The sequence below is a fragment of the Lontra canadensis genome, unplaced genomic scaffold, assembly GCF_010015895.1.
Source record: "Lontra canadensis isolate GAN:19392208 unplaced genomic scaffold, GSC_riverotter_1.0 scaffold9, whole genome shotgun sequence".
Classification (NCBI taxonomy): domain Eukaryota; kingdom Metazoa; phylum Chordata; class Mammalia; order Carnivora; family Mustelidae; genus Lontra; species Lontra canadensis.
This window is the reverse complement of record NW_022631003.1, coordinates 3619979-3645948: the sequence shown is the minus strand read 5'-3', so window position 1 is coordinate 3645948 and position 25970 is coordinate 3619979. Positions and strand designations below refer to the sequence as shown.

Here is a 25970-nt window from a genome sequence, read left to right as displayed (position 1 = left end):
ATGTTTTTCAATCTTGGAATAACATTTTTATTGTAAAAAGGATATTTACTAGTCAATTTCATCAATAAATTTCCCCCTTAGAGCACTAAATCTGTACACAAGAGCACATGAAGCCGTGGAGATTCTATCTGAGAACACCCTATTATCCTCTAAGTACTGAGTTTGGCAAATTTAAGAAATTTACTTCTGAAAGAGTAAATAAGACCTGGTTTTTAGCATGTAGGAAATAAATAGTAAGCTTCATGATTATACAAACTAAGCTTGGCCCTCTATTACAGCTCTGTAAAAAATGCCAGGCAAATAGATGTTCAATAAATATGTGTTTAATTAAATACTTAATTTTTTAAACTGCTTAACTTATCCCCACTCCTCATGAAAGAATGGCCCCTCCTGATAAGGGGAAACAGTTGTTTGGTTTCCCCTCCCCCCAACAGAAGACCTGCTAATGCAAATTTACTTCTAAATGGTTCTGAAATATCTTTTTGTGTTTTCAGCAAATACCAGTACTTCATTTCATGAATCATCTACAAAGATCTGAGTTTTAAGAAGTGAATTTCATGTGTAGAAAGGAGTTATATTAAAATGCTTTTGATATATTTATACAGATTTGGATTTTTCAAATAATACGTCTTTTTATAGCAACCTCAATGATCCAATGTAGTCTACCACATAGTCCATATTTCTCACTGGGTGGGAGGGGCAATTTTAGCAAATGTACGTAGTATTTTTATTTAAAAATCTGTCAACATATGGGCGCCTGGGTGGCTTGTGGGTTAAAGTCTCTGCCTTCGGCTTGGGTCATGATCCCAGGGTCCTGGGATCAACCCCTGCATCAGACTCTCTGCTACTGGGGAGCCTGCTTCCTCCTCTCTCTCTGCCTGCCTCTCTGTCTCCCTGTGATCTCTGTCAAATAAAAAAAAATTTGAAAAAAAATCTGTCAACATAGACACTTTTGCTGAGCCTTGAGAAATAATCTTGAAATGAACTGAAGAAGAGGAATAGCATTGCAAGAAAGAAGGAATATGTTTGAGGAAGACCTGGGGATAGACCTGAGCAAAGAGCAACGAGTGATTCAGTGACATGTAGGTAACCTGAAGCCCACACCTTACAAGTAGAAATAGATGTGAAGGAAGCAGAAAACATACGGAAGAAGAAATGGCATGACTTGATCCTCAATCAGGCTTGGGAGAAAATTTTCCATGTGGTTCCAAGATACAACAAGCAGGCAATCATTGAAACACTAAGAGGAACCATAGAGCTGGTTTGGTGAACAGGTTTGAGATGACGGATTCATAGAAAACATTCTGTAGGTAGTGGGAGATACAGTCCCAGTGTGTATAAGAGGGGACAGAATGGATAATTGATGTCAAAGTTTAAGGCATAGGCAAGAAGCCATTCAACAGTGAGTTAATGTGAAAACGAACAAGTGACTGAGAACTTTGAATAACAAATTCATTTAAAGTCTTGGGAATGGGAAAGGAAAGAGGGAAAATGTCAGACCCATTGAAGACGATGCTGGCAAGGGCAGTAGGAACAGCACCGGAAGGAAATTTCAAAAAGGAATATATGATCAAGATGTTCTCACACTACAGACAATGTTGTTTGTGTTTGGCCACAGGAAAACATCATCCTTGTTGTCACAAATCGCAGGATTTCCTTTTTTCCCTTCTTTTTTAGGACTGAATAATATTCCAATTGTGTATATATACGACATTTTCTTTATCCCTTGAACCATTCATAGACACTTAGGTTGTTTGTTTATCTTGACTTTTATGAATAATACTGCAGTGAACATAGGGGTGAATATACCATTGCGGATAGCAATTTCGTTTGTTTGTTTGTTTCCCTGGGGTATATACCCAGAATGAGATTGCTGGATTATATGGTAGTTCTATTTTTAATTTTTTGAAGAACCTCCATAGTCTTTTCCATAATGGCTATACAAACTGATGCCTTCGCAAAACTGTAGGGGAGAATCCATTTCCTTGTCTTTTCCAGCTTCTAAACACAGTTACATTCCTTGGCTCATGGTTCTTTCCTCCATGTTCAAAATCAGCAGCATAGAATCTTCAAATCTCTAATTCTGAAACTCCTGCCTGTGTTTTTCACTTGTAAGGACTCTAGTAATTGCACAGTTCTATCTGGATGTAACCCAGGACAACCTCCCCATTCTCAAGATCCTAAATCACATTTGCCAAGTCCTTTTTGCCATGTAAGGTAACATATTCATGGGTCTGAGGGGACAGCATGTGAACATTCAGAGGAATCCAAATTCTGCCTACCACAAAGTCTATGTTAAAACATTAGAAGCTAGTTAGCATTGACTTTAATTTTTATGCATCAGTTTACCTTTGGGTTAAACAATGTGAGATTAATTTATTAACTGGAAAATGAAAATAACATTTTTAATGGAAAGCTTTTACACTAATCTATTATTCTCTGCTGAAAGGTCTTTAAGTTAAATGTTAAAATTCTTGTTATTAAAATTTCCATTTAGTGATAGTTGGGTGGCAATAACAATAAGCTAATAGTTTTCTGCCAATAGCAATATTTTGATGAGCCCATTTTTTTTTACTGAAGCCGTACTTTATATTATGGAAATCACTTAACAGCATCTTCTGCTGTTATTTATTTTTACTGTTTTTTTAAATATAAAATGTTTTATTAAAAAGGCTTCAAAGCTAAAGATTTTTTCCTTTGTATACACTTAAAATATGTATATTTTTAGCCTAATAATATAAAGCTATATTTGAATTTCTCAAACTATTGGATCTATAGTTTTTCCTCCTTATAAAGTCTTTCCTGTATAAAATTGAAGGGATAATGAACAAAACTGCTATAAATATTAAATGAGATAATGTATGTACAACTGTAGCAGCTGCTAGCCCATATTAAGTAGGTCTTCCATCAATTTTTAGCCTAATAGAAAACATGAGATTTTTTTCACTCATATTGAAACATTTCTATAAATAAGAATGAATAGTTCTATAGATGGTGTTTCTTTGCCAACTTATCAAATTCTAAGTATTGATCTCCACAGAATGTAAGATGAGAATTCAATTCAAATAACTCAATTAAAAATGGAAGTTTGTATTCCAAATACCTATTCAGTTAGACTTCCGTGGTAGAGGTACACAAAAGGATAACCTTAAGATTTTTAAATTCTATCTGAAGATGCCAGTAGATTGTGAGGAAAATTCTTTGAGTTTCATATATACAATAGAGAATAGTTGAAGTTAGAAATTAAGCTACTCAGGAGATCAAACCTAGAATATGGTAGCACTTTAAGAAATAAAAATCACCAAATTTTCTCAGTGGCTATAATTTACCTTCAAGTTGCACTGTTTAAGATTTCCTCCTGTAATCCTATGCCCCTATGTCTTTAACTCCTTGTGATTAAATAATGTTCCTGTGCTTTCACTGTCTATTTCCTTTTTGTGAAGTTGTCAAATGACCTCTGTCTTGTCCTGTGTAATTTAGGAGACTTTTATGTACTCTTTGAGAGACTATCACACAAGTCCGACTGGAAGAGTAATTTACGAGGTTCAAAATGAAGGGTCATTATTAATATCGTCTGGCCTGCAATGAATACATAGACTCTCTCATTCATGCATGGCAGGGTTTCAGCTAGAGCACAAGAGGTAGAAAGTTTTAAATGAGGTGTTATGAATGATATCATTGGTTAAATAAATTTAATCTACATTTTTAAAATATGATCATTTAATGAGATTAGGAAACCTAAGAAAACATGGTGTTTGGTGTGGGCTTATATATTACGTTCTGGTATTTCTTTGGCTAAAAACACAATTTCAGAAGTTGTGCTTTTATAGATCTTTAGGCTTACATTTATTAGCCAATCGTAAGTTAGAATAGGCATAGTAAGTGTTCGACACTATAAAGCTAAACACAGAGGGACAGCAAAGAGTGGGTTTTCTCGTTTTGAGGAGACGTTTAGTGCTTCTACTTTATCAAAGTATTCCTGCCTTGTGTTCAGCAATCCTTGGTATTAATGTTTACGTAGGTAGAAGAAAATAGTACTTTTTCTTACCATTTCAGTGTCCAGTGTCTCTTCTTAATTACAGCAGGCAAATCTAATTATTTCTGATCAGTCTTAACAGTTGAACAATTCCTTTCTGGCCAAAGTGAAATCTTAAATATTTCCATTAGAGCTTTTTTATAATATATGCACATGGTATAGGATATACAAATAAGAAAAGATAATAACTTTTAGTAGATGGACAACTGTAGCGGAAAAATGCTTTTATTTATTTATTTATATATTCTTTATTGTTTTAAACAGAGACACTAAATCTGAAGCCTCTCATCAAAAAAATCACCTCTACCTCTCAATTTCCCCTAGCATATCAACTGAACGTCTGTTTTTTTTTTTAATATGTATGTATTATTGGGCCTGTTTTATGTCCTCCCACATACTTTAAGTGTTCCACGTTACCCATAATACTTAGCGGTATTCCTTGAAAATAAATAGCTAACATCAAGTTCCCGCTATGTGCTGGATGCCATTCTAAGCTTTTCAGTATATTAACTCCCTTAATTTTCAAAGGAAATGAAAGAGGTACCACTATTATCTTCACCTTATAAAGGAGGAAACTAATTCAGAACAGTTAAGCAATCTAGCTAGAGTCACACAGCCTGAAAGTGGCCAAGCCCAAACCAAAGCCTGGCTTCAGGGGCCCTGAACATAACCCCTGCCGTGCCCCTGCAGACCTTGAGCAGGTAAATGTAATACTTTTGGGGGGAGGGGGAGTTATTATTTAATTAACATATGATGTATTATTTGTTTCAGGGGTACAGGTCTGTGATTCATCAATTTTACACAATTCACAGAGCTCACCATAGCACATACTCTCCCCAATGTCCATCACCCAGCCGCCTCATCCCTCCCACCATCCTCCCCTCCAGCAACCCTCTGTTTGTTTCCCGAGATTAAGAGTCTCATGGTTTGTCTCCCTCTCTGGTTTCATTTTGTTTCGTTTTTCCCACCCTTCCCCTATGATCCTGTCTTGTTTCTCAAATTCCTCATATCAGTGAAATCATATAGTAATTATCTTTCTCTGATGGACTTATTTCCCTTAGCATAATACCCTTTAGTTCTACCCTTTAGTTCTATCCATATCATTGCAAATGGTTCGATTTCAGTTTTTTGATGGCCGCATAATATTCCAGTATATATATATATCAGCACATCTTTATCCATTTACCTCTTGATGGACATCTAGGCTCTTTCCATAGTTTGGCTATTGTGGATGGTAAATGTCCTATTTTTAGAGCTGGTGACTTTCAGAGCACCAAGTACTTCTTCTTCACCTTTATTACCATTATGATATTTGTTTTCTCTGGTTATTCAATTGATGCCTGTCCCTCCCATTATACCCAGAACATATTAATAGAGTCTCTAGTATTTAATAGACGAGTAATAGCAGCTAGTATTTATTAAGCTTTTACCATGTGCCAGGAAATGTATCTTATTTTAATCTTCAAGAAGTCTATGATACCAGGGTGCCTGGGTGGCTCAGTGGATTAAAGCCTCTGCCTTTGGCTCGGGTTGTGATCCCAGGGTCCTGGGATGGAGCCCCACATCAGGCTCTCTGCTCAGCGGAAAGCCTGCTTCCTCCTCTCTCTCTGCCTGCCTCTCTGCCTACTTGTGATCTCTGTCTGTCAAATAAATAAATAAAATCTTAAAAAAAAAAAAAAAGAAGTCTATGATACCATCAGTTTACCTCCAACTTTGGAGATAAGGATACTAAGGCAGAGGGAGGTGAGAGGACTTGCCCAGGGTCATAGAGCTAATAAATGGTAGAGTCAGGATTTCAACTCCAAGGCCAAACTCCAGAGTTGTGCTCTGGATGAAGGAAGGAATGGATGAATGGACAGATAGCTTGGAGGAAAGCATATTTGACTTATGTGCAGGGGTGAAGTGGAAACAGAAACCACCATCTGGGCAGAGGAGACATGGGTACTATGACACAGAACAGGGTGCCTGGAATGCTCAATAAATATGAATTAACCAGTGGATGCCTTTGTAGCCCTTAGGTTAAAGACTTCGCACACGCAATGTTTGTTACTAATGCCTTCTATCTTTTTCTCTTTCAGTGCCACCGTGGGCCTTAATTGCCATAGCCATAGTCGCTGTCCTTTTAGTCCTGACCTGCTGCTTTTGTATCTGTAAGAAATGTTTGTTCAAAAAGAAAAACAAGAAGAAGGGAAAAGAGAAGGGAGGGAAGAATGCCATTAACATGAAAGATGTGAAAGACTTAGGGAAGACCATGAAAGATCAGGTAATATCTTCATTCCATATTACTTCTTTGATGATTTTATTAAATATTAATAAATGGCTTATTATTTTATACCAGATAAGTATAGAAGTAAACAACTTCTGGACAGATGTCACTGTTGTCAAAAATGCTTTGCGATCCTTTCGTCATTAGTCAACATCCCAAAGTGCAATGAAGACATTTGGTAGGGTTTTCCAGACTCCTAAGCATCTGACCCAGAAAAGGGCATCGATGACTGGCAGGGCCATCTTGACAGGCCCAGCAGACTGGAATGATGCCTGAGTATTTGGATTACATCTGCTCAGCCACTCTTAACTGCATTTAGAGTTAGAGAAACAAAATGGAGAGTATCTGAAAGCTTTCCCTTTGGGGCATGGTACCTTTCTCACATTACCACTATTCATAATCACTATTAAATTACCCATACTTGTGGCCCTTTGTCACAGTAGATGAAAATTACCCTTCCTATAGATCTAGCCTCCTTGATAATGAGCGCTCAGGAAGAGTGACCTTAAACAGTGAGTTAGAAGAGAGAGAATTACAAGTTAGTCCTCAAGAACAGTGCATTATTTTAAGGCAAAATCCTTGTTTTGATAGTTAGGGACAGTGAAACCACAACACAGGTTATGGAACCCATCCAGCTGGGTTATGTTCCAGAGCCTCAGGAAGCTATTTGGTTGATCTTTACATCATTGTTTATTTTAATTAAATTAACTGGATGATTTGGTTCAGAATAAAGTTTCTTACTAATAGTTATTATTAAATGCCTCCTCATTATTTTTTGAATCATTTTCATAGTGGAAAATGTTATCATTTTAATAATGTAAATGTAGAGCTTTTTCATAGAAAGAACACTTTCAATTTGTTTCTCTTTGTTTCCTTTCAAGTAATTCAAGTTTTATTTATTCTCAAATAGCAATACATATTAACAATTTTTTTGTAAATTCTTCTAATATTATTAAGTACTATTACTTGAACTCTTAAATAGGTAAATCTCCATAAGAACAGTTTAGTCAAGGAGGGCATTTTTAGCACATTTGCATAGTTTCCTAGTTAACTACCCATTCAGGGCACCGACCCCACTCCCTAGCTTGATATTTAAATACTTTTTCTCTAAGATACTGTAGTGTCTAATGACAATGGTTTTAAAAAGGCTCTTCTCCCTCACTCAACTTTCATTTGGTTTCAGAGACATAGGATGTAGGCAGTGCCTGCACTCAAGCTCAGAGACTTGTCCTGGGCTCAGAACAAGGTTTACATTCTTCTGAGTCTCTAATCACAGCCACAGAAGTGTATGTGCCCACATTCCATCACAGACAACTAATAAGGCTTTTTCTCTTTAGTTAATTTGTTACATTAAAAACTACAATTAGTAGTAGAAAACATGTTTTGCTTTATTTCAACATTTTCAATTACAAGCAGAACTTGACAGATTTCTTTCAACAGTTTATTGGGAGATTAGGTGTAGGAACAATGTGCTAGATGGACAGGGACTGAATAATTTGCATGTGAATTTCAGATATATCTATGCAACCATTTGAAAATACGGCCTTATCATTTTTGTATCCATAATATAATGTGAATGTGATTTTCCCATATCCAAGAATTAACAGTTAAAAGCACTAAATAGTGTTAAATGATAACTACAGCATTTTTTTTTCTAGCATAAGGTATTTGTTTTCTTCTTTGTGGAATTTGTTCTGTATGATGTAAGATTGTGATTTATAGTATAGTAGTGGTATTTATTACCCCCGTAATAACCTGGATAAATGACCAAGATCTCAAAATACTACATACAGAGAACTGATGGTGGTTAATTTTTCAGTGATCATCTATTCCTTTGGATGTGAGGAGAAGAGAAAAATGAGTCAAATAAGGAAACACTTGTAGGAACTCAGTGATAGTTTATAGTGAGTGATTGATTATAACAAAATATTTGGGATCTCAACCACTCACAAAGATCTCATCATTTTAAGATTATTTGTCTATGTAGGATTTTATAGATCTTAGTTTATGAACAATTAAGTATAAAAAATAAAATGTAATTTGGACAAGCAAAAATAGGCCTCATCGGTAAACAGTTACATAGTAGCTTATACTACTTTTAAGGCATGTAGTAGTAGCTAAAGATGGGTTCTATTGTTTCACGAAGAGGACGGATGAAGAAACAAAATAGCTTGTACAGTTTTAAGATGTGCATCCCATGGGGACCATTCAATCATCCAACTTTAAAACAGCATAAGTTTTGAAATTCAGTAATATTCCTAAATGATTACATTTTCAGAATATTTTAAACAGTGTATTGATGTGAGCATGAGGAAAACAAACACAGTCTATTCCTCTCATTTAAAAACAAAACAAAAATTTTTTTTTTATTAAAAAAAAAAAAACAGATGTGAGAGGCATTTTAGACATGATTTCTTAAGGTACATAGGCTTTGGGGCAGCCAGTAGGTTTTCACCATTTCAACCTATGTAAGAATGGACAGAAGTTCAAATTCCAATGATCATGGCTACCTGTCTCTATATTAAAATATTATAATAAAGAGTTTTAGAATTCCATAATGACAACAAACTAACTAGTAACAGTGTATTCATACAAGGTAAGATTTATACAAAAAGGTTTTTGTTTTCGTTTTTTAAAATTCCTGAAAGTTTGAGAACGCTGAAAATGCAGAGGGACAGTATCAATTTGCAAAGTCCTAGGTCTGGAAAGGTCATTTCTCCATGGTTTTTACTAATATGTGTGGATATTTTAATTTTCATTTCTTCCTTCTATGTCCTCCTTATCTGTGTTATGTCTCATGACTGTTCTGGACTGCCCCTTGCGGTAGGTTTCCTCTGCTCTTTAGAAACCCTCGTCAACGCTCGGATACATTTAGTGGCCTGGCAGCTGGGGCTCCACAGCTCAGGGTGTACCATTCTGACACACATCAAGAGGCTGAACTAAATTGATTTTTTTTTTTAAAGATAAAGGGTTCTCATTTTAAACATTACTAACTGATTAAATAGAACAGTATTAGAAAGCTCGAATTTTTAGAAAGAAAATTCAGCCCCTGTGCTACCTTTAGTAAGTGTGCCTTATCCAATCCAAATCTGAACAATTTTACTTAGAACTTCCCCCTCAGATGGTTATAAATTATGCACCTTTTGAATTTTGAAGGAAGCCAGAACTATGGATACTACATTTTTGAAATTGAAAACAAGATCTGATGTTCCCAACACATAGCTTTCGCTCCCACAGTTTAGCAAACCATCAAAACTTCTGGGCTTACAAGATTTTCCTCTGTTTTTTTTGTTGAGGGGAATGGGGGTAGGTAGAGGGGTACTGCTCTTGAGATGTTATAATAGCTACTGATTTAATAGGTCTGAATTTAATGTGATGGCACAGAAGATATTCTGCTTAAGCTCAGCCTTCAGGACAAGAATAGACTTAATCACTTCGGTGATGAACAGTGGCACTGAGAAATTATCAAAAATTTAGCCCTATTTCATACAGAATAATTGCAGAGATGGTCCTGCACCTTTTATTAGGGCAAAAACCACTTAGGAAGAAGGAGATTTAATATCTCAGCTATTTCAAATTGCACTGGGCTGAAACATGATACGTAAATTGTCAGTTCTGAAAGAGACTTTTGAAAAAGGGTTTTAATCCATGAATTTTTTTGTAATTATGATAGAGTAACATATAGAGTTTTCAGATGGAATTATGTACTAAATAGCTTGCTATTAAAATTTAAAATCTTACAGGGAGGCAATTTACCAAGGCTGTAATTTTCTAAGCACATCCATGGGAGTGTTAAAGACTAACAGACAGCTGAGGTTTTGAAAGGGCAAGGTGATTTCACTGCCTCAGCTCCTCTAATTAAACTCAGTTGTCTTTTCTGGTCACTTTACTAGCATGTTCCCTGTAATGACCTATCTCCCCACGCAAGTTAAAAGATTAAATTTTTAAGTAATTAAATTGTTTCCTGCCTTGGGTTATCAGGAAACCAACATTTTACTCTTCGGGAAAACATTTCAGTATACATTTTCCTACACAGATATAATGATGGTAATTTTTGATTTTCCGAACTCATTGTAGGTTCCTGAATATTTTCAAGAAGCACAGAAAGGGAGGCACCTCCAACTACAGCTCAACTGTTTATATGCTCTTCCCACCCAAATGAGTTCTATTGATATAATGCCACCAAGTCTCAGTTTTTGCGGGGGATCAAATTGGAGTTAGCGGAGTAGAGCCTAACTGGGAAATCCTGTCCATTTCAGTACCATTTTGAAGCACCAGAAAGAGTCTATGTGTAAATGAACGAGTGAACAGTAGAGCTTTCTCTAACCAAACAAGAAAGACCACATAATCTGGAAGATGGGAAGAGGCTGGGTGATGGCACTGTAATCTGACAACTCTTGCCTTTCTGAAATCTGGTTATACTTCAGCATTTGACTGATTTTCAGATTTAACTTTCTGGCAAGAGTTAAAATTCTTTTATCACAGATATAAAGCAGTCTACCACACTGCATTTTCTTGACTTCTGTGGGATTCTATAGTCACACACACACACACACACACGTGCACATGCATGCGCAAAAAGCAACAAAAATGCCATAACCAAAAACCAGGGAAGAAGATTTGTAATATATAACAGAAAGTTGAGACCACTAAAATACGAAGAGTGTCTAGAAATCAATAAGACCCAAACACAGTAATAGAAAACTTAGCAAAGGATATATACCAGCAATTCCCAGACAAATAAATACAATCGGTTATTATAAAGATTTTCAAATTTTTCCACCTGACTAGCAGTCAGGGAAATGTAATTTTATCATTTTTAATTTTGAATAACTACACATAGTTTTAAAAATTATTTTTCCTAATTCTCTGAAGCAATAAGAATGTATATCCCTAGAAACAAACCTTACCTAATATTTATAATCTTTATAGCCTTTAATTTTTTTTCAGCAAAGTTTTTGTACTTCATGGGGAAATATATTATCTATTTTCATTTTCAAAAAAGAGGAACATTGAGTATATTTGATGAAATAATGAGCTTTCTAGTATTTCATTTCATATTACACTTAAGTTTTAGATCATAAAGAATATTCTGTTGGCCCAAACTGAGTTGAGAGTTCAGAACCAAGATTTTTGTTCATTGATACAAAATAAATCTTAATGCTGATTTCAGTTTGACAAAATTGCAAACGTAACTGCTTTTATTTTTTTGATCTCAAATAGACCCATAAATCAATTTAATTCAGCCTAGCTTTCTGTGGAGCTGTTATAAAAATAAAATGGTAAACTTCAACTGGAAGTGGGGTAGATTTTCCTCTGAACATGCATTTGCTGGTGGCATGTTTTTTCCACTTTTTCCATAACCATTATAAATGTCTATATAAAAGACAGGAAGTTAAAATTCTTTGAGAATCACGTACTCAGCTATCTTTCTCATAGGAAACAAAGCAAGAAAAGGCCACGCATTTCATCTAAGTTCTCCACTGCATGTAATGATGATGTTTTACACGATGCTGAGCTTAGATCTCTTTAAACTACATGAATGTGAAATCTGGCCTGGTTAATAGCATGTTTATCATACTTCTGAAAGAAGCAGTCTTACCAAAGCCAAACATGAAACCAAGTCGACATTTTCTCTGCACCAACTTGACATTTTTCGCTTGCCACATTCCTAGGGGCTTTTCCATCGCTTCCATATTGCTTGCTGACTGGGGAAGAAAATTCCGTGCACAAGTGGAATTTTAAAAATGTATAAGCAGCAAATGTGAATGTGTGTCAGACAAATGGATTTCCAGCATCTTAGTGCTTGCTTCTAACAGCTTGGAAGTATAACCACAGGCCCAGGTTGATACGGGTTTCAACAAATTCACCTGAATTCACATATAATTCATTTCCCTGCTCCTAGGCTCTAAAGGACGATGATGCCGAAACTGGATTGACTGATGGGGAAGAAAAAGAAGAACCCAAAGAAGAGGAGAAACTGGGAAAACTTCAATATTCACTGGATTATGATTTCCAGAATAACCAGGTCTGAAGGGGGTGGGAAAGAACTTCTAATTCCATGACGTTTTCTGAAATTACCAAGTAGAAATTGAAGCAAGATACTTCTTAAAACATTCCGTTTGCTCAGAGGGGAAAATGCAATTATCAAAGCTATTGATGAAATCATTTCGGAGTGCAGGCAGTCCCCTACTTGCTAATTTAACTTCTGATAATTAGAAGTCACAGTATTCAACCGATTACATCTACTTATGGCACTTACAGCAGGCAGGCAGAATACAAATGAACTTGCAAGGAGCAGCTCTCACCAGCTCTCACCAGCCCATCAGCCTGAGCTATGGCAATCTCCCTTGGAATTCATGGAATTCAATCTTGTTGAGGTGAACCACCATTCAACCAAAGCTTTAAAACAAAACCTGTTTGATAAGGAATCAAAGATGAAAAACTGGCTGCCTCCCATGAATTTCAAAGGCAGGAATGCCTTATCATGATACTAGGTAAAATTCCTAGCACCCAGGGGAGGAGAAAGACCAGCAACTTGATTTCTAGTACCTGTGACTGCTGCCCAAAAACTGTTAAGGAACTCAAGGCAGTAACAAAACACTCCTGCTTTCAATTTCTTAAAAAACTTAGATGTGCCACCTAGATGGATGATAATATTGCTACCTTTTATTAACTGCATTATAGAGGTAGCTCAAAGGAAAATGTTTAAAATCTCTACATTAAAAAAAAATTATAATCATAATTTAAAAAAAAAAAACACCTTCTAGGACACATGAAATTGACCATGTCCCTTTACCTTCTGATTTGTCAAATGAAAAAGCTAGGTAAGAATTAGTGGAGGGGCACCTGAGTAGCTCATTCATTTGAGTGTCTGACTCTCGATTTTGGCGAGATTCATGATCTCAGAGTCCTGGGATCTGCCAACGTTGGGTTCAGTGCTCCAAGGCAGGAGTCTGCTTGAGGATCCTCTCTCTTCTGCCTCTTGGGCCCTTCCCCCTCCCACATTCATGACATGGGCTTGTGCGTACACTCGCCACACGCTAGTGCGTGCTCTCTCCAATAGATAAAAATCTTTAAATAAATTAAAAATTTATTTAATTAAAAAAAATTAAATTAAAAAAAAAAAAAGAATTAGTGGAATCAGCTGAATAAGAGATGGGGCTCTTAAGAATCTTTAGGACAATGTCCTTGTCTGGCAAAGTGAATTTAACTATTTTGTTTCACCTTTTTGGATGAGGAAAAAGTGATACATGTTAATACATTTACTTCTAATACAGCTTGTGTTAATTATTTCATTGATGTTGAAATAATGATGTTGATGAGAAATGAACAATACATAAAACACCAATACTCAGCTCTGACAACAAAAGTCCAAAGTCAGTAACACTGTGAGAGTTCTATGTAGTTGCAAGAATTCTGGGTGTTATTTAGAAATCAACAATTTAAATAATGTCTTCACTTTTTGAATTTCCAGAGGGTTCCTCATGAAGAACGTACTGATAAGCTCTATCATACTAAAAAAATTTATTTGATCAGCTTCATTTCAGCCCTGGCTAGTTATTTTATAATACATTCTAGAAAGCTGCATTTTGGTTACAGATACAAGTTTATAGGTACGGATTTATACACATTTATAAATACACCATTTATAGTTAATTAAATAGGGCATTTGAGATCACTTCTATCCCAGCTACCAAAATTTGACAATCAGGAGTTGGTCAAGAGCAAAACTTCCTAATAGTTACATATTCTGACCAAGATGAAGGTTAACATTAATATGTGACATTTTTTCCAGAAACTTAACATGACTTTATATACGTATCCAGTATATATTTTTTTTACTATTTTATTCTACTTTCATATTATCCAGTAGAAATCTAGTGGTATATCATCCTGGTTAGTCATAATTTTGAAACTTCTAAATTAGCTGGAATACTTTAAGTATCATTTTATAAAGCATCTTTAAGAAAATAGCACTGATTTTTTTTTTTTACTCAAATATACTAAGTGCTTTTGCCGTTCCCCTTCTAGCAAACACCAAATTTTTAAGAAGGTATTTCATTCTGAAGATCTAGAAGATCTAGTTGATGAAATATTTTTTAGTTCATATGCATCGATCTTTCCAAGTGTTCTCGGCTAATCTAATTTATGAACTGATTCTTCTGAATCATGAAAAGATACAGCCTGAGGAATTTTATACATGAAGCTGTAATCAAATATACATGTTTGCTTACAGAAACTGAATGTCAACCCTAAAGTGCTCTAAATGAGAAGCTGTCATGGCATAGGGAAAGCTCAAGCAGAAGAGGGGGAAGAGGGTTAGAAGCAATGACATACCTTATCAACAAAATATCCAAAAATCTTTAAAATATAAGTTATCTAGGTTTAAGGAGTTTAGGTCATAGCACTAGTGCATTCTCTGCCCAAAAGCACATTCATTTCAAAAAGTGAGAAGGAGAAAATAGAATCTTGCTTATTCACATTGCTATCTAAAGGCAAATTCCAAATACCAACTTGGCAAATCAACAAACTGTTTGCTTTACTAATCATGTCTTTATAATCTGATGTCTATTTTAGCTATTCTTGTACCATCTGTATTTTGTATACCTGCAATCCAGCGCTCTTACTGACACTCACTAATATACTGAGCATTAAAATGGAAACATCAGTCATTCAGAGCATTGGTCCTGGTTAAAAACTGAACTAGCCAAAGTGCTCTTTTTACAAACGTGATGGGTCAGTTTTATAGAAAATGAATGTGACTTTTTTTTTTTTTTTTTCAAAGGAAGTAATAGCATTTCTACTCTATCTGGCTAAAAAGGCACAGACTCAAATGTTTCAGCCTGATGTGAAAAGCTGTAATGTAACTGCATTTACTGACATGTATATATCTTGTATAACCTTGATTAAGAGTCTACTTTTGTTTCCCATGTGAATCTAAACCAGTCTGTTGATAGAAAACGTCTGTTGACAGAGCATCTGGAAGAGTCCACTCACACGTTTTATTTTCTTCCCCGAAACAGTAACAATGCCAGCCTACACTCACAGTCCTAAAACAGGAATGTATCACGAGAAAACAGACATGGAAAAATCTCAGTATTTGAAAAAAAAAAAAAATCAGAAACGTAGTCACTTAGCATTACAAACCGTATCTGTAATTTTACATTCATTTATGTGAAGCTGAAATTATACTTCTTTGACTCTATGTCCTAGATTTAATTTCAGAATAAATAATAATTTTACTGTAAGTTAAAATAAGAAATAGGCAGCATACAAATAAAGGTCAAATGTGATAGAAACTTGCTCATCTTATTTTTATCTCAAAATGCTACCCAATTTCTAAGAAATTCCTATTTTGCTGGTCTGAAGCTTTGAGCACAGAATAAACATTTCCTACTTTATAATCACAGACTTGTTATTGTTTAACAATTTATTTCCACTTACAAATCATGCCCTGGAAAGGAAAATAATGCACGAGGGCCTTTAGCAACTGGAAAGTTATTTGATTGCAGCTCTTTTGCAAATATAAATTCCATATTTAACTGTAATCAGCAACCTTTTAAAAGCCTCTTTTGTGCTTAAAACCAGGCTTCCCAGAGCCTGTATCTGTCATAATTGGTTTCTGAAGTCTATATGGCTTGTTTCATTTGCCTTCTGTGTTTAGATTGATAAGAGAAATAGTTTATTAAAAGCAAAGAGGAAGAGAAAGCGAGAGATCATAATATGCAACATCGCAAACAAGTCAATCTTGTCCAAAATGTCCACCAATGCTTGTGTTTGCTCTATTCTGTCTCTCATTTCAGCTGCTGGTAGGGATTATCCAAGCTGCTGAGCTGCCTGCCTTAGACATGGGGGGCACATCTGATCCCTATGTCAAAGTGTTTCTGCTGCCCGATAAAAAGAAGAAATTTGAGACAAAAGTCCACCGAAAGACCCTTAATCCTGTCTTCAATGAGCAATTTACTTTCAAGGTATTTCTTCCTTCCTTCCTTTCTTTCTTTCTTTCTTTCTTTCTTTACCTACTAATGACTTCTCTGTGGTTTTCAAGACCAATCTCATCCTGACACATACATAGATGTGCACATAGCCCCTTGATCAGAGGCTCACAGATGAGTCTATTCAGAATATTTAAAATTCTTAACTTCAGTCCGGTGAGGATTCTATATTGCATTTAGAAGTGGTCAGAGTAGGATTTGGCTCAGCCATTTCAGAACAGAATATAGCCTGGGAGATAACAAGGCTGTCATTCACGTCTCAAAAGGGAGGTCGACTAGGTAAGCCAATAGACTTGTACATGTCCCCCTCTCTAAAATAGAGCCCAAGCAAGAATGAAATCATTCTTTCTCTAAGTCTCGAAGTTCCTGAAAATAAGTCACTATCACAGAACCGAGTAAACTGTGTTCCACTGTTTAAATGGTAGCAATTGGCTTTACTCTCGTTGTGAAATTCTGTGTATACACAGCCAATCTGAGCACACCGAAACCATTCTTAACTATCAATAAAAAGAATAGGAATCCCTTGTTTTTCAGCATTTCTAGCCTTTTTCCCCCTTAATGGTCATCTCTTCTCTAATGGTCTTCATCTTGTTGAGACACCTCAGTTGACAAACAATAACCAAGGGAGATTCTGGCCAAATGATAATGACTGGACAGGGAAACGTGCTCGGTGAGCCTCGGGCATCTCTGCATATACACAGTCCCATAGCTCTTGCCTCGAAGTCATGCACAAAAACAGCACTTTCATAGCTCTCTTTAATATGTGAAAAAAAAATTTAAATGCATTACTTAAAATAATACGTTTCTGAAAAATGAAAGGTCTGTGAATATGCCAGCAGGCGGATTCAGAACCCCTCATCTATCAGCCAGCCTTCACGACAGCATGTGCCTCATGTTGGCAAATACTGCGTAGGAAATAAATGGATGAAACTGAGGGCATGAGTCATTTTCTCAAGCCCTGTTTCCAATTTCACAAAAGAGCAGTGTCTTTCCCTTCACTCTGAAATTTGAGGTTTTAAGACAAAAAAAGTCTCCAATGTCTTGTCAGTAATCTTCTCTTAAAAAACTACACTTTTCTATGCCCAGAGAGTTTGTTTAGAGTCTCAATGAAAACATTCTGAAACTACTCAGCTTATGAAGAACTAATCACTATGGCCAATCCACCACAAAACAAAATGAAAATAAAATAAAATACTGCAAATGGTAATCACAGTCATACTATTTGACTATATTTTAATCTTAATTTAGGTCAGGAGTTTCTAACAACCATTTAGGAAGCAGATTCTTAAGTTATTTGAAATACTGGGTGGGGGCTTTATTTTGAGTTACCTGTATGTTAATTTTAAAAATGTGTTCCTAAAATTTGATGAGGCATGTTTAATTATTAAAATTTTTAAATTGTCTATAAAAATTTGTGAGGTTGCATTTTATTTCAGGAATGTTAATCAAACCATAAATCGATCCGAAGTGTAATATATTTTGATACACTTAAGAACCATGGTGCTGTTCCGAGAATGGTTAATTTCGCCAGTAGATGTTACAGATTATGCATCCTGAAATGCCAGTGGATAAGTTGTTCGAATAGAAGCACAACAGTTTTAAGATGATAGGTTTTAAAACTGAGTTCAAGGGGTGCCTGGGTGGCTCAGTGGGTTAAAGCCTCTGCCTTCAGCTCAGGTCGTGATCCCAGGGTCCTGGGATGGAGCCCCACATCGGGCTCTCTGCTCAGCAGGGAGCCTGCTTCCCCCGCTCTCTCTTTCTGCCTGCCTCTCTGCCTACTTGTGATCTCTGTCAAATAAATAAATAAAATCTTTAAAAAAAAAATTGAGTTCAAATCCGCTTGACATGAACTTGACATCCCCAACCTAAATGCTGCTTCTTTTCCTCCAAACTCCCAGCTAAAGGAACTACTAATCATTCAAGGAACAAATACAGAAGGCCTACTATGTCAGCCCTGTGCTAAATGCCTCACATGTATTCCTTCACTCAGCCTCAAACAACCCTATGAAATGGACCCTATTATCATCACTATTTGGTAAATGAAAAGTGTGAAGTTGGTTCACTTGCCCCAGGCCCTTCAGCTGGAAAGTGGGAAAACCCAGGCCCTGGCCTACCTAACCCCAAGTCCAGGTTTTTTCAACTAATGTTATTTCAAAAGAATCACACACACAAAAAAAAAAATTAATAAAATTTTTTTTTAAAAATCCAGAGTGATTTTGGAAATAAGATGAAATTTCTGGAGGTTATCCCTATTCTAAAATTCATGTCTTCCTTTGAAATTCAGCTATTGGGAAGGGTTTTTTTTTTCTCCCAAAATGAAAAATGTATTGTTCCTCTTTTTTAGTCGAAGTATTTAATCAGATTCCAAATAGATGACAAATGACAAAAAAAAAATCCTGAAAAACTGTAAATTCTTAAACATATCCAGTCAAATATGCTTCCTTCCCCTTCCCTTAATATACAGAATTCATAGAGAAATGTTTGATGGAGCAAAGACAATCATTTACACTGATAAATAAAAATTGATAAAAACTTCAATACAAGTCTAAACAATTTCTTAATTAGGCATTTCTACCCAGTTACTGAAGTGTAGCTTACTTAGATGGCACTACTCTCTCTGAATATTAAAAATGTCACTAATAAAATCCCAACCCATAGCATCTGTCCCAGATTCATCTGAGCAGCTGGAGAATTCATCAGTTCTTGGCCTTTTGCCACAACTCATCCTAAAAAGTGTCATACCTAAGAATGAACTTCAAGATCTATATTATAATGCATCTCTGATATTCAAAACATCCATTTTCTAGTCAGTTCCTGTCAATCAGTAAATTATTTTAGGGAGTAGGTAAGGCAACTTGTGAATTTCATTTCAATCCTTTCTGACTTCTAGCAGATCTTTTCATAAATCACTGCTCCATTCAATTGTGCCCATCCAAATGGCTTGAAAGAGTTAACAGATTTTTTGAAACAAGTTTTCTACCTCAAATAACTATACCCTGACAAGATAACTGATAACAATAACAAAATGTTATACAAGTAAAACTTACACAGTCAAGTGCAATTAGCTTGGTTTATTCTTCTATCAAACAAATTCCCACCTGATCATTCTAATCATTCAAAAGAGGAATATTTAAGTGCCTACTGTGTGCCAACACTATTAAACCTTAAGGTGATTATAGCATGACTAATAGTAAGACTCATTATCAATAATACAATAGCTTCTAGAACTTTAGGATAAAGTGATAACTATGGTTGAGTCCCCATTGTCTCCCAATTTAGCTGCAAGTAGTTATTCAAATTAATTTTTTTAAAAAGTACAATTATCCCACTTTTGTTTATCCAACTAAGTATCAAAATTAAACACTATGAACAAGTCACAAATTTTCAGCATTTTTGTGACCAGATTTTTATCCTCCTCTCTTTTTATTTAGGTGCCCTACTCAGAATTGGGTGGCAAGACCCTGGTGATGGCCGTGTATGACTTTGACCGTTTCTCTAAGCATGACATCATTGGGGAATTTAAAGTCCCCATGAACACAGTGGATTTCGGTCACGTAACTGAGGAATGGCGTGATCTGCAGAGTGCCGAGAAGGAAGAGGTAAGGAAAACATTAGCATTTCTAATACAACAAGCTGTACTCGCCAGTTGCTCCCCACATAATAACCTATTGAAAGAATCTCTCTGCACGCGATGATGTGGGCCTCCAGCTGCTGACAGCTGGCAAAATAGGGTTAAGGGATTGATTGCATAACCTCATTAAAAAGCACACAGGTCTTCTGGGTCTTATTTGAAAGAAAAGAGAAAGATTTGCATGCTGTGTCTATAGATAATTCCCTGGACACACACACACGCCCACTATCTGCTTCCAAAAAGCTTCCAAAATGCCAGACACGCACACATCTACTTCTTTAAAAGGACAGTGAAAAATCATCTTATTCTTTGTATTTTTCCAAAATCATTTTGTGTTTTCTACATAGGTTATGTAGCTATTAAACAGAAATCAAATAGCACTTTCCCCTTGATTATGTCTGCGTATCACAGACCGTTCATTGTTTCTCCACAGATATCGGAGTATGATGGGTAGAACATCAAATATAATTCACAAAGGCTGATATTAAATCCATTTTTTAAATGACTCACATTTTTATAGTACTCTTCACATTGTTTTTTCCCCAGTTTTAACAGTTCAGTCCAGAATTCTTCTGTGATTTAAAAAGGGAAGTTCAATATCCTTAGTGCATTTAAACTACATAATAATCAATTCTATTTGATTATGCTATGCCTGCCTAGCGTTTTTCTGTGCAAATGTTTCAACAGGCCAATATCAGAAAGGCAAACAACTCTAACTTCTCTGAATTCCTAAAGCAACTCCTTTTCCAGCCATTTCTGGGGTCCTGACCATCCCTTGGGTGATTATAAGCCCAAGGGATTGTCAACAGCCTCTTTCAGGATTTCTAGGATTGTGTCAAGTGTGATCACTTTGGGGCCACCAGGGAGATGAAATAGAGGCCCAAGCCCTCAGAGAAATTCAGCCAAGCCCATTACCTGGGAGTCCTCTCAATCTGAGATTTTCTATGACCTATGTAACTCAGTGAGGTTTTAGAACAGGTTTGTTGGTTGCTGTACTGCAATCGAATCTTATTAGTGCTCTAAAATTATTATGTGGTTGTAAAAAAAGGAATAAAAGGTATTTGAGCTGAGCTCTGCTTTCCTTTTGGAAAGAAAAATATATAACTTAACCAAGTATGTTAGTCAGAATTAGATTCGTGGATACTGAGATCAATTTAGCCCCACTGTGGATATTATTCAAAAACCACATAAGGATAATATTGAGTTTTTAAATTTTGTTATTTTTATAAGTAGTTCTTCTCTTTGAGTGCACTAGTATCAATATTAAATCCAACATGTTTGAAAACAATCACTTGATCGTAATGTTTCTAATTATTGAGCAAAGTAATGATCTGTTTCATTGAATTTTTATATTTTGTTGAAATGTTTTACTTTATAAATTCCTTGCAGTTGGGGTACACAGTGGGACTAAAACAAATACTTATTAATGGAAAGGTTTTTTATTAGCTGAATGGTTAGTGGTTAGCCTGTTGGGTATCAGAATATGACCCACTCATCCTTCACTATAGTTACCTGTCCAGAGTTCATATTGCTCACCTTCACCTGATAACTATCAAGTGGTATGATATTCCAAGATCATACTTACCTGGGTTTCTGAAAAGTTGACAAATATTTTTGCCTGAGTTAAGAAAATGTTTAAGAAAAAAAAATAAAGAAAATGTAAGCCATCTAGTTCTCCTCTTTCGAAAATTCTTTGAATATGAATCGAGTTTTAGACTTGGCAATAGGCCGACAGGCTTGGCTCTAGACTCTAACAGAGTAGATAGACTGACCAAAAAGAATCACATTTTTCTCTTCACCCCCTTACTTGCTCTCTTCTTTCTCTCTCTTCTATCTCCTTCTTTCTTCTTCCATGTCTTCTCTCCCTATCTATGACTTTTGTAGCCCAACTCATTCAAAAATATTATGTGGATATTTACTATATAGCGCTACACTTCTAGAACTGTGTAAATACTAAACAAAGTGAAATGGGTAGCCCCTGCTCCAGCTTTCCTGGTATATAGTGTGGTCTCCTTTTCCTTCCTCATGCCAATCTTTGTGTTACTCATTGTCAGTGACCCTGGTTTTAGGAAAAAGTCCTGTCTGAAAATCAAACACTCCTGGGTTTCAATTCTGACAAGTCCATTTACCAGATCAGAGAACTTGGACACACTACTTAAGCTCTCTAAAATTCAGTCTGTTGATCTAGAAAGTGTTTTACCATTATCTACCCCTTGTCTTACAGATTAAGTAGGATAGAGTATTAAGTGCCCAGTAGAGAGCCTGGGATGTGGTAAGTGAGCAATGAGCAAGAGATCTCCCATTCTTTCTTCTTGGCCAATCTTTTCTGTGTTCTTTTACTTTGTTTTTACCTCCCTATTCATGCTGGCCTTTTCCCTCTATCCAAATCTACTTCTCTCTTCTTTTTCTCATCACCATTCTACTTACTGAATGTCTCTGCAAGTTTTTAATGGGAAATAATTCTACAACCACATTTTTAAACTCTTGAGCCTTTCCTCTTTGATATCTACTTGGGAATAGCAATTTTTAGTTTGAAGTTGAGTGACTATATCCTTTTATCATGATATAGGAAGCCTCATAAAACAGATGTCTAGCTTATGAAATATCTCCAGATGACTACAACCGAGTGCAAACTTTCTCATAATAAATGAAGTAAGCTTCCAATCACATTTTTGTACCTGAATAATTACTTATTCTCACTGATATATGCTCTAATTATTTCGTGCTACTGTCCATTAACTGCAGAAAATTATAGTTGTATGACTAAATTGTAGTCCAGATTTACTTTGGTTCTCACAATTTTAAAGACACTTTTTTTCCATTTTACATGAACAATTCTGTTCATGATTTTCATTTTCCTTTTCTCTAACAGTGTTAAGTGTTGTTTTTAATATAAAAAGGGACAGGTATTTACGAAAATGAGGGGAAAGGGAATTCAAGAAACAGCTTTGGAATCTAGAAACCGAGCCACTCATCACAGTAGTCTGGTTCAGGTTGGCACTTGGATTTAACAAGTTAAATCCAACCCGCTGAGATCCAACCCTGTGATTTTGGCTTTATTGCCAGAAAGTTAAAAATCATAAAAGTCATAAGATAGTGAAGCAATTATGTAAGTTAAAAATTTGTTATTTTAGTGATCAGCTAAATGTGTAAGCAGTTTAGGGGAGAAAAAGGGGAAATAGCCTTATCTGGAAGTTACCAAGCACATGTTGAAAATGTAAAGGTGTGTGAAAGAGATAAGCTATGCCAGGGAGAGCCCTAACAAGCACAGGGCTCCCACTGTTAGATTCTAGCCGCTAGGGAAAGCATCTCTGGTCAGGTTTCCATTCTGACTTGGTAAGTTTCTCTGACACAGTCAAAGCCTCCTTACTGGTTTAAGTTCACTCAAGTTGTCTCCCCTTCCACCTTCTAACAGATGAAGATGGAATTTGACTTTACAGACCACTAGACCTTTTTCTTACTTTTGTTTCTTTAAAACAGAAATGTACATCCTCTGAGACAATAACATAAAGCTTTTCTTTTTTCCCTTTTTTTACTATAGGGCCTCAAAAATCATCCTTTTACAAAAGGCTTTTTAATCACCCATTTGCAAAATGTTTCTACTATTATAACCTCAGGCTACGTTTTTGAGATTTTCTTTTTAATCATTCAAAAAATATTGATGCCGCCCACAGGTCAAACCTGAACGCAGCCCTCATACTTTTACAATAGTCCATTAAATTGATACAACTGCTTAATTACTTCAACTGTTATAATCAATGGCTATAATTCCATTTTTCTTTTCTTCTTAAATTTTATTTATGATTTTAGAAATTGTCTCAGTTCTGCACCCCAGCATCAGGTATCTTTAAAGCACTTAGTTCCTTTTTTTTTTTTAATTTTATCCCTAATTTTTATGTATTTTTAGTATTTTGTCCCTAATTTATATATTTTAACCTCCACTATTACCTCTTATCTCTAAAAACAACATAAGAAATAGATACTGCCAGAAAACAACTGAGCCTTTTTTCTTTTTACTTTCAAACAAGTAATTTTTTTCCTCCATTAGAGAATAAGTCTATCACCTCTGCTTTGTGTAGAATTCGTTAAAGAGTGGTTTTTAAATGAGATTCGGTAATCCAGTGCAAATGGGAAAAAAAATTGATTGCTGAATTAAAGCTAGTTGGAACATAATTTAATTTGTACCCAAGCAGAAGGGTAGAGAAACTACTTTATTGCCTTAATAGAAAATCAATTTTGCAACAAAATTTCGCATTTTTAAGCCTAATTAGAAAAACATTTACTTCACAGAAAAGCATTTGGAAAATACATATTCAGTCAAATGGCAAAAATTGTTCCAACTCCAATGGTCAATTACTTGATATTTCTTTGGAATGAGTTAAAGTCATTATTCCTTATGACATCTCTTATGGCCAAAGATCATAAAAGAACTGATGTTATTTCTAAGTGTACTTAGTAGTCAGATGGTAACTCATACCCTCTGAGAATCTCTGCACAGCAAATCAATGCTGTGAATGGAAATCCTCCCAAAGGTTAATTGGTGGAATTTAAGCATGGATGCCAATAAGAACCTTCCTTGTCATTTACAATCCATCACATTAGAGAAATCCACCAAAGACACCTATTTTGATCCATAACATTACAGAAAATTATATTTATTTGTATATTTTTTTTTTACTTGTTCATTGTCTGCCTTTCCTCCCCTCCCCGCCCAGCCCTAAGACTATAAATTCCATCCCAGCTGTGGCCATACCTATTGTTCCCCGCTATGAGACCCAATTTGATCACAGAGGCAAGCACACAGTAGGTGTGCAAAAATATTTTTGATTGAAGGAATGGGGGAAGGTGTTTATTTTACTGTGAGATATTTCAGAACTCCCTTTTTAAAGTCCCTATCAGTAACAGTAATTCTGTTCTTATTTTATAAATGAAGTCCAGGATCTTCTGAAAGCCCATCAACAAAATACACTAGCATTAAACAATGAAAATGGTTTACTAGGTTTTTTGGGTATTTTGGTCTTTCTTTTTTTCAGGATTTTATTTATTTGAGAGAAAGAGAGAGCACACGTGAGCAGGGAGAGGGGCAGAGACACAGAATCTCAAGGGGACACTGTCCAATGTGGGCTCTATCTCATGACCCATGAGATCATGACCTGAGCCAAAACCAAGAGTCAGATGCTCAACTGACTAAGCCACCCAGGCACCCCAGTCTGTTTCTTTTAAAAGCGAGGCAGTGTAGATTCTTAGTAAAATCACTGTTGTTACAGCTTTTGTTGATGGTTATTAAGATGATGATAGTTGTTAAGTCTTATTCAGTATGTTGTTCTCTGCAACATTCTTGTCACCCTGTTTTCATGATGCACAGAAAGCCTTGTGGTTTAGCTTAGTTTAACTTTATCTGAAAAGTTAAGACTTAGTGAAAGCTATGATGTCAGTCTCTGCTTGCAACATGGAAATTTACCCAGGAAGAAGTGGAGAAGAATCAACTCCAAGGATACTTCAAAGAATATGAACAAATATCTAAGTTTATCATAGAGTATTAATTGCTACTCAGATTTATAATACAATAGATATGATATAGTGGTATTCAGTTATCTTATAATAAGACCATGATATAATTTAGTATATATATGTTCATTTTATAGGACTTGGAATATAATAATTCCATTTCAACTATTACAGAAGTAGAGTTGCCTTTGATTTTTTAGCATGTTTTTGGCCATAGCTGTGGTTTACTTGATTTTGAGTCTTCAGTTAGAATTTCAATCTCCAATTATAACTGTATTGCTATGCATAACAGGCATTGTCTGCTCCATGATGTGGTTTCTAAGAACATCATAGGAAAAAGAAAATAACTTGAAATATCCCTCTAGTGTGTAATAGCACTTGATTGCCTTTCTAGTTAAGAAGACTTTTCATGCACAAATGGACGAGACCAATCCTCACTTCACTGAGTTTCTAAATTTAATATCGTTTTATTTTTCATTGTGAATTCTCTAGAAAAGTAATCTAAATTTAGACTTTAAAGAATTAAATTGG

The 25970-nt window shown here is 35.6% G+C and overlaps 1 protein-coding gene across 2 annotated transcripts in view; it reads left to right on the top strand.

Moving 5' to 3' along the window:
• Nucleotides 1–25970, top strand: part of SYT1 (synaptotagmin 1) — a 543751-nt gene that overhangs the window by 384078 nt on the left and 133703 nt on the right. Inside the window, exons 4-7 of one of the 2 annotated variants that reach the window (XM_032854709.1) lie at nucleotides 6115–6299; nucleotides 12217–12330; nucleotides 16109–16276; nucleotides 19732–19899. In XM_032854709.1, the coding sequence (XP_032710600.1) occupies nucleotides 6115–6299; nucleotides 12217–12330; nucleotides 16109–16276; nucleotides 19732–19899 (635 nt within the window). Of the gene's footprint in view, nucleotides 1–6114; nucleotides 6300–12207; nucleotides 12331–16108; nucleotides 16277–19731; nucleotides 19900–25970 lie in introns of both variants that reach the window. The other variant, XM_032854708.1, reaches the window with a different exon arrangement.